Here is a 12,965-nt window from a genome sequence, read left to right as displayed (position 1 = left end):
TTTTTTACAAAAAAAAAAAAAAAAAAAACTTTGCCCGTTGGCTTTTTCCAACACGTCACCGAACAACTTTTTCACTTTGGAAAAAGTGTTCTCTCATTCAATTCTCCCTGCATCTGTGGCGAGCATTTGCTCGACTGCATTAGCTCTATCGTCGTACCTTTCCCTTGTGCATACCATACTCCAATGCCCGTTTCCCTAAAGTCTGTTCTTGATTTTTTGGAGAAGGAATTTCCGTGTCACCATCTCCATGCATGACTCCACAGCCTCTCCTGGCAGTTCTCTGGGCCCGGAAGGGTTTGCAACGTCTGCAGCTGGCGACGCACCAACGACTGTAGCTTCAGGCCCTGACAAAATAAGCCTGGATTCCGATGGTACCGACGAGATGGGCAGCAACAGCTCCATCTACAGAGATGGCCAAGATACCACAGCGACAACGGATGCTTCCTTTCACTCCAAATCTGACCACAGCATTCCCGATAGCCTATCAGCCGCCTCAGACGAACAAACCAGCGAGCCGCACCGACAACTCGACCACCTCCAAGATGCACAAGAACAGCCGTCTCGCAAACGAAAAACGGACGATCGACAAGGAGATGGAGAGCCAAAGCAGGATGATGATAGACTTGGGCCAGAGACCACTGCTGAAAGGTCCAAAAAGGTGAAGCTGGATTCTATCACAGGAACACCTGCTCCTGCAGCGAAGGAACCCCTTCCACTGGACCGCTCTCTTCTACCTGCTGAGATATGGCATTATATCTTCACCTTTTGTCCCCCCAAAACTCTTGGGAATCTCATGGGTGTCAACAAGTTGTTCCACTCATATCTCGATCCTTCGTCGTGCACACCATCAATATCTCAGGAGTCGTCCACGACTCTGCGTCTCGCCGTCGTCTTGAAGCCAGACTCGTTATGGAAGGCTTCAAGGCGCGCATTTTGGCCTTGCATGCCCGCTCCTCTCAAGTCTATGTCTGAACTTGACATGTGGAAATTGGCATGCTCTTCAGCTTGCCATCACTGTGGCAAGCGTGTCGGCAATGCCGCCCACGCAACAACAGCGTCTTCCCCCGGACCCGGCATGGACAGCGTCGCAGTTGTGTGGCCGTTTGCAACTCGCACATGTGGACCCTGTCTCGTCAAAAACTCTGTCAAGGTTTGTATCTTCCATTTTCCAGACTTCTGCAACGCTGTCTGACTATTTCACAGGAGATTGACTTACTGCTGTCTTCCTCTACTCCGTCGGCTCTGATGGTTGCGATTCCGTTTGTGTTGTTGACCGACAGGCTGGATGCATACTCAACCACCATGGCCGAACGTGGGCTGCTACCAAAAGAAGCACAGTACACGAAACTCTTCTGGAAAGAAAGTGTGGATCGGCTGAAAAAAGAGTTTTTGGAAGTAAAGGCGCTGGGTATGGCCACGACAGAAGAGTGGCTCAAAGGACTCGAAGGCAGGGGAGTCGAGCTGCAGCAAGACTCATCCAGATGGGAAAATTATGCCAGCTCTGGTGGCATCGACAGGCTACGGTCTAAGCTTTACATCGGTTACGAGCCGGAGGCTATCGAAATCTCGAGTACTTCGATCCCTACCCAAGCTCACATCTCCGGATCAGCCAGTGCACAAACAACCGTCAGTTCAGTAGCCAACTCAGGTAAGCTAGAATCACGCGAGGTACTCCCTGAAATAAAACCGGAATGTAGATTAATAGGTATTGTGCCGACACAGCGGTGGCAACAGGCCTTGCCTCGCTGCCCCCTCGCACCAATATTGGAACCAAGCATGAACGAACCCGGGAAGAGGTGGCAGAACTAAAAGCTGCACGAAGAGCTGAGATAGAGCGGCGCGCCGCTTTATTGGATCCGCCTATTCAGCCTACCTTGCTGGTACATATACCATCATTTCAAGCCGCCACACAGATAATCACACCGCTGGATGACAGTAGTTGGGAATTACTTAAACCGCGCCTGCTTGCACAAAGGGCAGATGCTGAACAGCGGGAGAGAGAGGCTGCTTTACAGGCCACTCTGCAGCAGGAGCTAGCAGAACGCCGTAGGGCTGCAGACGCCAACAAGGACGACGAGGTGTCCGATAGCGACTGGGACGAACTACAAGGACCCTTACGGGCTCGGATCTCGCGTTATGCTGACGACTTTATAGAGAAGAATTGGGACGATGGCGACAAGGTTTCCAAGGACATGTGCGGAGAGTTTGCAGCCAGCGTGCTACTGCACGTCCGGAAGCAGTTCTACGCGGATGTTGCCAAGGATGCCGCCGCCGCGAGGGCACTTGGAAAGGAACCAATTGTTGACCCACCAAAAGGTCCCTTTACTCAGAAATTGACGCTGGAGAACATGAAATGGATCTTTGACGTCAAAATCAGACCTCACACAGAGTCGCTCAGGAAGGAGCTTTTTCTGTGCAACGGCTGCGACGCCAATTTTAAGTACTATGGTTTTGAAGGCGTGGTTCAACACTACGCGGCCAAGCACACTGGTGCTCTCAGCCTCGGGAGCATAGTGGTCTACTGGCGTGCCGAGTGGCCAGAAATCCCACCTTTCCGCCCGAATCCACGAGCAGCTCGGCAATCGTACAACCAGGCACAAGCGCAAATCGCTCAGCAGCAGAAGACCGGGCAAATTCGTCATGGCTACCCTCCTTACCAGAATGGTCTTCCTTCGATTCCTCCACAGCACGGACCGACGTATCCCCCTCCTCCGGCTGCTGCACCCTATGTTGCGCCCCCTTATCCTGAGACCTACCAGGGTGGCGCGCCGGGGCCCTCGTATGTGCCACCGAGCTTTGGTCCGGGCCAGCAGGTGTACGGTCCTCCGGCCTATCAGGCACCTCCGGTGCCTTATCATCCACAGTACCCAGGGCCTCCTGTACCTGCCCCTGTTTACCCGCCTTCGGGATATGGACCGTCCCCTCCTAACATTGCACCCCCTCAACCCGCACCACAGCCACCTGCGGGGGGATATAGCCACGGCCATGGCACTTATCCAAGCAACCCTGGCTATGTTTATGGTGGTGGCCAGCCAGGGGCAGATCGCTATCGTGTCCAGTTGGAAGAAATGGCCAAGCTTTCCCGTGAACTATGGAATTCGACTTCGAGTGTTAAAGACCTGCCCGGAAGTGCGAGATTGCAGGCTATCATTTACCACATGGCGAAACGATTCCATGCTAAATTCAACGAACCTGCACCGCTTACCATGTTCATCGATGGTCTTTCAGGCAACAAGGACATGAGACCGGTTCGAAATGTAAATGGTCTGCTGTGCAAGCTTTGCCATACTGGTTACGTCAACCCGCCGCCAACAGAGCAGGATCGCAAGTCGTTCTCCATGCCACAGTTAGTCAATCACTTCCAGAGCAGGCATGTTGAGCCAGCCATCGCCACAGGCCAGCATACTCCTGTTCCTGAGTGGACCTCAGACATGATACTCCTCCCCGACCTTGCTGGAATGCAAGCCCTTCGCCGATCTGCCAGTAGCGACAAACAGAAGGAAAAACTACTGGGCGAGTCGCTTCCTCAGATATTCGAGGCTCCTGCTCCTCCCAGCAATAACTCTCATCTCGCACGAGAAGGCCGCTGGTCAAGTGCCCCTGAGACCGCCAATTCACTGCCAGATGCACCGCTCGATAAACGTGACAATTTCTATGACTCGGGATCTTTGGCTGCTGATTCGCGGGCAATGAACGGCCATGCAAACGGAAATAAGTTTGGGGCCATTGGCGACGGGGCTCCCAAGTCCTCTCATGGCGCTCAATCGCAACAAGGGCAGGATGGAAGGAACAAAAAAAGGAGGCACGGCAGCAAGGGCAACAATAATGGCCCCGGCACCTACCGGCCAGTTGATGACTGGGCTCCACGGCCAAACAGGAGCGGACCCAATGTTTATGATCCCATATATGGCGATGAAGATTCACGCCGGCAGGGCGACGAAGTTCGTGGCATGTGGGCATCTGACAGAGCACAATCAGTCTCTCATGAAAGGCCAGCCCCAATCGGCTCGGAACTTGAGAACGGCACGATTAGGCCTCTTGGTCACTCTCGGCAGAGCATGTCACTTTCCAGGCCCTCACTTCCTAGCAAGCCTCCCACCAAGGAGCTGGTTCCCAGCCCTACCTTCCGACAACAGCACCAACCGCCCACGCATCAGGCACCCAACGCTTTTGAGCGAGAGGGCTCTGACCCGTTGGCAGCATTGGAGCTTTACCTGGACCAGGAGCGTAATCGCGCGGCTGCCAACATGAGCCAGCAGCCCGCCACAAAGTCTTATGCTGATGACCCACGCAGGGACTCAGACACATACCCGGGGCCCCAGACGCAGTATCGGCGTTATAGTAGCGGACGGGCCGAGGAACGACGTCGGTCTCGTTCCCCTGGTCCGAGATTTGTCAGGTATGCTGACGAGGCTCCGCCTGAACATTACCGGGAACGAAGCCCTCCACCCCCACATGGAGAAGCGCCATACGGTCATCGAGCTAGCCTTTCACAAGACATGCCATCTTATGACCGTGTGCCGCCGATGGCCTCTCGCGACTACTACGGAATTCATGAGGAGGAGCGCCGCTCCCGCCCGCCCGTCGAGTACGAAACTTACGAGCTCATCAGGGCCCGTGACGCTCAGGGCGAATACTACATTAGAAGACCGGTAGTCAGGCGGGGTCCCGAACCAGAGCTGTACTACGCTGGCAGCAATGCTCGCCCGCCTGCGGCCGAGAGATCTGTGTATCGCGAAAGTACCTACCCTACCTACGACCAGCCCGCAGGTGCAAACTATCCTCCACCCGTGTCCCGTCAATCCGCGCACTCGATGTACGATTCACGAGCACCAGCGCCTTTTGTCAGACAGGAGTCGGTTTCTCACCCTCGTCCAGATGCTGGTTTTGCTGAGGAGTATGACCCCCGTTACCCAACAGCCCCGCCTCCGCCTATTGGTTCAGGCCGGCCGAGATATATGTGAAGGTCCTTGGGATAAATTTGTGCGGTGACCTTTTTTTTTTGCAAATGAGGATCAACTTGAGATTGAAGGAGAAAAAACCCATTCATGCACTACGACAGATATTTCAGCAGTAGTTGTCAGGATACCAGCAGATACAGCGGAGGAACCATGTACAAGAGATAGAATGTACTTGTAGCCCGGTATGGGGCCAACGAATCACGTAATTATAATGTAGAACAAAGAAGCATCCAATACTATGGGATGCATGATCTCAACACAGAGTAAACTCATTTGGAATACATATGAAGATGCAAATCAACCAACTAGGGATGGCTGCTGGTCGGATGTGATTAAAGGGATTAAAACATATGGTCGAGTTGATTGAGCACATCCACTGGGCGTGAATCGAAACCTTCAGGCAAGAGATATAAAGGCGCCCTTGGGAAAAATCAAAGGTCAAATCCCAATTTATACAATCAATCCGCAATGAAACGTCGGTTGATAGGATACAACAACACCTGGTTCTCAAAAAGCCATGAAACAGTGACGACCAGAGAGGCACACAGAATCAGATTTGGAATAGGTGTGCGCATAATATAAAAAGGGCGTAAGCTTGAATTACATCGCTCCGTAATGGGAGGGAGATAAAAGGAGTTGTGTATATGGTAAAAACATGCCATGCCACCCCCAAGCAGAGGGGTAAAAACAACACGGGGTGGCTGCAGCTGGAATGGGGACGACAACCTCAACGGCGTCCCTGTCCCCCAAATCAGCAAACTTCAAGTCCTCCGAAAAGCTTACATGTGCCAGGTAGGTAAAGGTAGGTTAGGTACCGGAACAGATACCTATACCTGCTTTCCTTCGCACTCTTCCCGCCTTCCATATACCACCCTCTTTTTCTCACCGTATTTACATTTAGTCCAACATGACACAAAACAACTTCATCATACCACCTCCGAGATGATTTTCGCAGCCTCGCGATATGTTTGAAGCAGCTTCTCGCACTTTTCGCGCTCCTTGACAACACCATCGTCCTCGTAAAGCAGCTCCTCAAACAAGGCCTCCTTGTACAGCTCACTCACCAACCGGTTCTGCACTACGTCCTTGCAGTGGTTCACCAGCAGATGCATGATGGCCTTGGGGACCGTGTCCGCAATTGATTCGCGGACAATGTTGAAGTAAGACGAGATGAGTGCACGGATGAGCTCCGTCTCCATGGCCTCCCTGTCGGTCAATGCCGGCTCTCCACTGTGACCCTAGATTGGTTTGAAAAAGTATGGTCAGCATTTCGAAGTAAGCACAAGTAGACTATCATGGTAACAATCCTGCTCATTCCAGGTAATCAAAGAGCTGAGATGGACTCACAAATGGCTGTGCAAACGAATCACCACCGCCAGGTTCCAGACCCATCTCCTGCTCAGTATCACGGTAGGTTTGAATGGGCGACCTCAACATCCTATCCTCATTCCTCCGCGCACTTGGGGCGAGGCCAGAGTGCGAGTTTTGCGTAATATGCCTAGGTGCTGAAGGCTGGCTTGTTGGCAGCCCTCCGGGTCCGTCCTTGCCAAAGAAATACGTCAAGAACGAATCCTTGGCGTTGCCTAAGCCCTGGCCGTTGAATCGTGCCGGTGATGCCGAACGACCCATCCCATTCAGGGTCGACGCGATGCCGCCCGCACCGTTCTCCCGGATGCCCGGTGACAGACTCCGACCCGCCTTGGCAACCTGCTTACGAAGCGCTGTGCTTCCCGCATTTTCGCCACCAGCTACACTTGCAGTGTCGTCTTGGTCCTCAGCGTTCTCACCGTTTCCGAGCTCCTTGAGTCGCCGCTTCTCTCGCCTCTCGCGCTCCTCCAAGATGATCTTCTTCCGTTCCCGCTCTTGCTTCTCGCTGACCACATTGCTCATGGCAGCCGTCGCACCCAGGAAGTTGGGGTGGTTCGTGTTTATATACGCTCTTTGGATGGAAATGAGCGATTCAACGTACGTCGACGCTGGCCCCAACCGTTCCCTCAGCAAATCCGAGACGACCTCGATCAGCTTAGCCTGCAACCTGGGGAAGCGCGAGAGCTCCGTAGAGCCACAGGTGTGGCAGATCTTGATGAGCTCTTCGTAGACAAGCTCAACACAGCGCTGACTCGGCATTTCGAGAAGCTTAATCTGGGGCTTTACGAGGAGATCAAAGGCCAACTCTGGAACGAAAAGACTCGGGCGAGGGCCAGTCGAGTTTCTTATGGCAGTGCGAATGTCCAGGGCTGTCAGGTTGGATGTGGGGTCTATCGATTCGAGTGAGCTTCCAAAAACAGAGTTGAAGATGTAGTAGATCCTGGCTCCTCCGCAAAGCTCCTTGGTGGAGATCTCGGTCGAGGTACCGTCGATGGAGGAAATGAAGGACGTGGCAAAACGGGTCATCAGCTGGAGGATCAGCGAACCACGGTGTTCCTTTCCGTGGAAGTGCATGTCACCATAGCTAGCCAGCTCCTGTTGCGTTTGTCCCATCAGGGTGTTGAGCCTTGCCTTGATGTCTGGCAACCGGTCCCGAATGTGTGACATGAGCGTCTGGTTGAGTGTTTTGGCCAGGAAATAGGTACCGCAGCGGGTCGAGATGTTCCTGTAGGCGGGGTGATGCTTGAAAAAGTCCGACTCGGCCTTGAGCGCATCTTCCATGGGCTTGTTGCCTTGAATGTCCTGCTGCGATCGGTTGACAACACCGACCCAGCCAAGCTTGAGCGGATAGACGCGGCCAGACAGAATGTCGAGAGCATTGGTGCCATGGTCCATGAGATCTACCTTGGTGAGAACACCGATAGTCCTCCTTCCCAGGCCGTCAACATGACGGGCCAGTTTCAAGGCCTCGGAGTTGACAATATCGACGTTTGCGGGAGAAACAGCCAGGATAATACTGTTGGGTTTGGCAATGTATTCGGAGATGAGGGTGCGTGTTTGCTTTTCTATGTCACTGGGCTGGTCTCCAATTGGGACCTATAAACAGCATTATCACAAAAGTCAGCCTCGTCTCCTTGGCCTAAGTTTGAGGGTCCAACTTGTATGAAGTCCAGAAACATTGCAGGTGACAACACATTACATACCTTTGTTAATCCGGGCAAGTCAACAAGGGTCAGGTTGAGAACATGTGGTGAGTAGACTTTAAGGTTGATAGGCTGTCGGTTGATGCCCTTGTTTGTGCCTGCTATTCTGGCCGTCTCGTTCTCGATCTCGCGCTTGACATCGCCAAAGTCTGTAAATCTACGGTTGGGTATGTGGTGAAACTCTGCCCATTCGCCGGGCCTAGCGGCGTCTGGAGACCTGTAGCCAACATCGACCGCAGCGCCATCTTCCTCAGGAACGTTGATGAGCTGGAGAATCAGAGGTCGCCTGGTCACAATCCCACTGCCACGGGGCAGAAAATCCCTTCCGACGATGTTCTCGAGGACCGAAGACTTTCCGGCTGACTGGGATCCAACGACAACCTGCGTGCGCATGACAAACAGTCAGTCAGTCAGTCAGTCAGTCAGATCAGGTATTGTATACCACGGGCTCCAAGGGATGTTGCTCCTCCCACTGCGGCGACCAGTGCGTGCACATACAATCTGTGGTAGATCGAGGGAGTCGTTGCCGATTGTGTTGAACACCAAGTCCTGCAGTTTGTTTACTGTGGACAACAAATCGTCTCCGAGGGCGGCCATGGCGAAAATGGGTTTCCGTGGTCTGCAAAGAGACCTTGAAACAAAATCGAGATCGAATCGCAAGAAATTTGTCGGAATAACTAGAATTTTTTAATTTTTTTTTCTATGGCGGCGTGGCTGATAAGCTAAGTCGGCTTAAGCCCAGGGCGTGGACACGGAGCCTGGTGTTTACAGCAAACGGGTTTGTTTCACTGGGCTGCTGAAAGCTGGATGCCGCTTCGACGTCAGAGTAAGGCAGGTAGCAACCAGGCCAGCTCCCGTCCTGGAATTTCTTCGGATGGTAATCTGCAGCTGCAGTAACCAGGGCCTTTTTTTGCACAAGACTGGATGAAGAGAACACAACCACAGGGCAAGACAAGACCAAAAAAAAATAAAAGATAGGGAGATCGTGTTAGTGCATGTTTGATGTTTGGGTGTCTGTTGGTATTTTTTTGTTTTTGTTTTTGTCCCACGGGCCAAGGGGCAAAAGAATTAATTGCCTATCGATTCATCCAAGTGGGTGCAATCGCGTTCCGGTAGGCATGTCTTCCTGGAAAATGAGAATTATGCGCGATCCTGGCTGGTTGCCTCAGGCTGCCATGGATGTCCGCAATGCAGCAGTAGAGTACAGTACAGTACAGTACTGTACGTAGTAGAGCGGCGCCCCCCGACTTGCCCGAGCCCCCAATTAAACATTAAACCCAGTGCCCATGCGACTTGGAGGAAAACGCGGCGCAATCAACCGTGCATAAGGCAGGAAGACAGGCTCCATCCATCTCACAAGAGACCACTGACAGTCCGGAGCAAAACGGCCAGTCAAGAGCTGACCTCACCAATGTGTGGTCCATTCAGTCGCCCGGATCCACAGTGTTGAATCGATTCTACCAGATTTCGTTGTTTTTGATGCTGGTTCGCTGAAGAACTTCGCAAGAGCATACCCAAGCGTGCAGACTCACAGAGCTGGGGTTATCCATTTGCAATTTTGAAGCAGTGTTTGGTGCAATCTCTCAGTTGCCATGAGTGCATTCGGTGGACCAGGCGGTGGCCAAATAAACCAAAAGCCTATCCCGTGAGTTTTGCCGGACCTCCTTTTTTTCTTCTTTTTTTTTGTCCCTCCCTTACTAGGGCAATCGAGGCTATACATCTGTGCTATTCATATTCTAACCTCAGCATACATAGTCCACAACGGGGCAGCTTTCCTTTGGATCACGATGGCGAGTGCAAGCATGTCATGACTTCATATCTTGCCTGCATGAAAAAGGTCAGGGGAGTCAACGAAAACGAGTGTCGTGAGTTTGCCAAGTCGTACCTGGCTTGTCGAATGGATCAGTAAGCGACTTCAACTGTCAGAATCACTTCTCACCGCCAGCACCGCGCTAAATGGACTATTGTTGTAGTAATCTGATGGCTCGAGATGAGTTCAAGAACTTGGGTTTCCAAGACCCAGTTAAGGATAGTTCAAGTAAGGGCGACCCAGGGAAAAAGGGTGAACTGCTCTGGTAACAAAGACCACAAGCGCCCATGTCAATATCTCTGCTCCGTCCAGCGATACGGGATATGGCCCCTTAGCAATGGACTTACCTGTAATATTAGGATCTCTGTGTATCCAGACATTTTGTTACAATACCCCAAAATCCACACACAAATTAAATTCACGTTAGTTGATTGTTTCAGTGAGGTGGCCAATGAACCGTCAGACGACTAAATTGACAGTTTTATTGGGCCCTATCTCCGGCAAAATCTGAATGATATTCCTTGGTTGACAGGAGTTTTCCAAACGTTGGGTGTGTTGGTTCACCAACAGCCGAGGTACCAACATGCAACACGAATTTGGAAATATCCAGTCACCTCTGCTTGAAGTAAAAGGTGTCTTGGAAAGTAGGTTGGTATCTTAGGTGGGTAGGTAGGTAGGTAAGGTATCTAAATCCTTATTAGTTCGTTAAGCAGTTGTTTGTAAATACTATGTAATGCAGCGGAGGTGAGCACCCTACTTCCCTATCTAACAGGCGGAAGATAAGGTACCTACCGTGTGTAGGTACTATGTTCGTTCCTAGGCTCAAGTCAATGTTGAATACGACTCAACAGCTGATTCACAGACAACACACCAAGTCCCAACTGACAGTTAGCACACCTTCGAGACCAGTTCACATTTGGCCCCATAAAAGATTGGGTGGTGTGGGTCCTTAATCAGTGACCAGTAAGAAAGCTCATCATAGTGGCGTATGGCACCTACAACCGACTCCCTCAAACCTCAGGCATCAATGTTCGGGACCTTACGAACAAGACAGCTTTTGGGTACAAGCATTATAGGTGAAGGTCCCGTTGGAGCTTTGATCACTGCGGACACCTTGAACTTCTAGAAACACCAGCCGCTAAGCAACACAAAAAAAAAAGTAAGATACAAAGTTGCCGGCAACCCTCTTCGCGCTCTTCCAAAAAAATTTATCACCAAGAACCGATTTCAACCGGCAAGTCTCGAAAACAGCGCAACATAACAAACGATTCGTCACAATGTGGATCATCAACTGGTTTTACGATGTGCTATCGTCGCTCGGCCTGCTCAACAAGCACGCCAAGCTGCTTTTCCTCGGTCTTGACAATGCTGGAAAGACCACATTGTTGCACATGCTGAAGGTTCGCCGTTGTGTCCTAGATACTACTATCCTCCCATAACCGAATATGGTCATAAATCTGGGGTTTGGTTCGGAAACTAACAACTCCGCTCCCCGGCCAACAGAATGACCGTGTCGCCATCCTCCAGCCTACTCTCCACCCGAGTTAGTACCCGAACGACGTTGAACTGATATAACCGAACCCGTGAGAATTCTTCTGACACGCGCCGCTCTATCAGCCTCCGAGGAACTTGCCATTGGCAATGTCCGCTTCACCACCTTTGACCTGGGCGGTCATCAGCAAGGTAGGACATTATTTACATGCTACTTCGGATGCACCGGACACGCACGTCCTCGGATGACACTGTCATCTGGCGCGCAAGTCTGTACATGGAAGTTGATAATGCTGACGTTTTGAAACGGTTTTGCTTTCCAGCCCGCCGTCTCTGGAAGGACTATTTCCCTGAGGTAAATGGGATTGTTTTCCTCGTCGACGCCAAAGACCACGACCGTTTCCCCGAGGCCAAGGCCGAGCTGGATGCTCTGTTGTCAATGGAGGAGCTGGCTAAGGTGCCGTTTGTCATCCTGGGCAACAAGATCGACCACCCCGAGGCCATCTCGGAGGAGGAGCTGAGGCACCAGCTTGGTCTTTACCAAACCACTGGAAAGGGCAAGGTGCCCTTGGAGGGTATCAGGCCCATCGAGGTTTTCATGTGCTCCGTTGTTATGAGGCAAGGTATGTGCATTTTACCCGTGGCGTCCTAACCTATCTTGACCACACGTGGCCCCACAAAACTAACTAACATCGACTTACTCGCGCAGGCTACGGTGAGGGTATCAGATGGCTTTCGCAGTACGTGTAGAGGGAGAAAGATACCAAGTCGGGGGTGTTTGTTTTTTTTAGGAGTGGGAAGGTTTGGCGATGAGGCGCAATACATTCTCTCTCTCCGATGGTATGGCTGTTTAATCCGCCAAGCTTATTGGTTTGCCCATGTCACTTTTTATTGTGCACGGGGTTCTTTCTCTGGGTATAGACGCAGGCTGTCATAGGGCTGCTCTACGGAATGAGGCTACATTGCATTTGTAGGCTTGCCCTCCACGTTGTATGTTGGTGGATTCCACAGTCTGTTTTTGGTAATGCGATGCTAGGCGAATAAGAAGGACTTGCTTTTTTTTTTTTTTTTTTTTGCCCCTCCTTACGTTGGGAAGCACATGTAATTGATGACATGGTGCTTGTTTTTACCAACATTTCCCAAGTCCACATCCCGGCATGCATGATTGTCATGACCATCGCGGCAGGCAAGTTGTTCAACGTTGATTTCTTTTTGAATCTAAGTGGCCGGTCTCCAGCTAGATAACTTTTTTCAGACCAACCGGCTGCAGAAAACGTACGGTGGGTTGGTTGGGGTAAACTAGCAAAGCCGGGCTTGCAGGTTGCAGAATATAAAGCATCCCCATTGACTGTACAGACGTGATCCTTTATCCACTCTAAGGAACCAGATTAAGCATCATCTTAATATAATTTTGGATTTCAGACAAGATCGCTCAGGTGAAGCGGGAGGTACCTTTGGTCGACTACCTACGGATATTCTAGATGGGAATCTCGATTACGTAAGGACACCATCCCCTGTATCGACGTCATTTATGGCCCGCATGAAGCTGAAGCCGCCCACCCCCGATCTGCACCCGATGACAGGCATTGACTGACTGACATACCACCCTCACAGAGACAAGCCATGGGTAGT

At 51.5% G+C, this 12,965-nt stretch overlaps 4 protein-coding genes across 4 annotated transcripts; 3 read left to right on the top strand and 1 right to left on the bottom strand.

Annotated features, from left to right (window-relative positions):
* Positions 1–6: 6 nt before the first annotated feature.
* Positions 7–5,225, top strand: PgNI_09883 (uncharacterized protein). The gene is made up of 3 exons (XM_031129864.1): positions 7–1,150; positions 1,204–1,648; positions 1,723–5,225. The coding sequence occupies exons 1-3, from the start codon at positions 248–250 to the stop codon at positions 4,962–4,964; spliced, it is 4,590 nt and encodes a 1,529-aa protein (XP_030977539.1). The 5' UTR covers positions 7–247; the 3' UTR covers positions 4,965–5,225.
* Positions 5,226–5,548: 323 nt separating this feature from the next.
* Positions 5,549–9,102, bottom strand: PgNI_09882 (uncharacterized protein). The gene is made up of 4 exons (XM_031129863.1): positions 8,531–9,102; positions 8,033–8,413; positions 6,309–7,925; positions 5,549–6,199 (listed from the first exon to the last, which is right to left on the bottom strand). Exons 1-4 carry the CDS (start codon positions 8,627–8,629, stop codon positions 5,888–5,890), a joined length of 2,409 nt encoding a protein of 802 aa, XP_030977538.1. The 5' UTR covers positions 8,630–9,102; the 3' UTR covers positions 5,549–5,887.
* Positions 9,103–9,318: 216 nt separating this feature from the next.
* PgNI_09881 (uncharacterized protein) lies at positions 9,319–10,324 on the top strand. The gene is made up of 2 exons (XM_031129862.1): positions 9,319–9,677; positions 9,788–10,324. Exons 1-2 carry the CDS (start codon positions 9,625–9,627, stop codon positions 9,939–9,941), a joined length of 207 nt encoding a protein of 68 aa, XP_030978148.1. The 5' UTR covers positions 9,319–9,624; the 3' UTR covers positions 9,942–10,324.
* Positions 10,325–10,906: 582 nt separating this feature from the next.
* Positions 10,907–12,399, top strand: PgNI_09880 (uncharacterized protein). The gene is made up of 5 exons (XM_031129861.1): positions 10,907–11,242; positions 11,346–11,385; positions 11,460–11,525; positions 11,657–11,956; positions 12,043–12,399. Exons 1-5 carry the CDS (start codon positions 11,120–11,122, stop codon positions 12,081–12,083), a joined length of 570 nt encoding a protein of 189 aa, XP_030977536.1. The 5' UTR covers positions 10,907–11,119; the 3' UTR covers positions 12,084–12,399.
* The last annotated feature ends 566 nt before the right edge of the window (positions 12,400–12,965 follow it).

The sequence above is a fragment of the Pyricularia grisea genome (genome assembly GCF_004355905.1).
Source record: "Pyricularia grisea strain NI907 chromosome Unknown Pyricularia_grisea_NI907_Scaffold_7, whole genome shotgun sequence".
In the NCBI taxonomy this organism is placed as follows: Eukaryota; Fungi; Ascomycota; class Sordariomycetes; order Magnaporthales; family Pyriculariaceae; genus Pyricularia; species Pyricularia grisea.
This window is presented reverse-complemented; position numbering and strand designations above follow the sequence as displayed.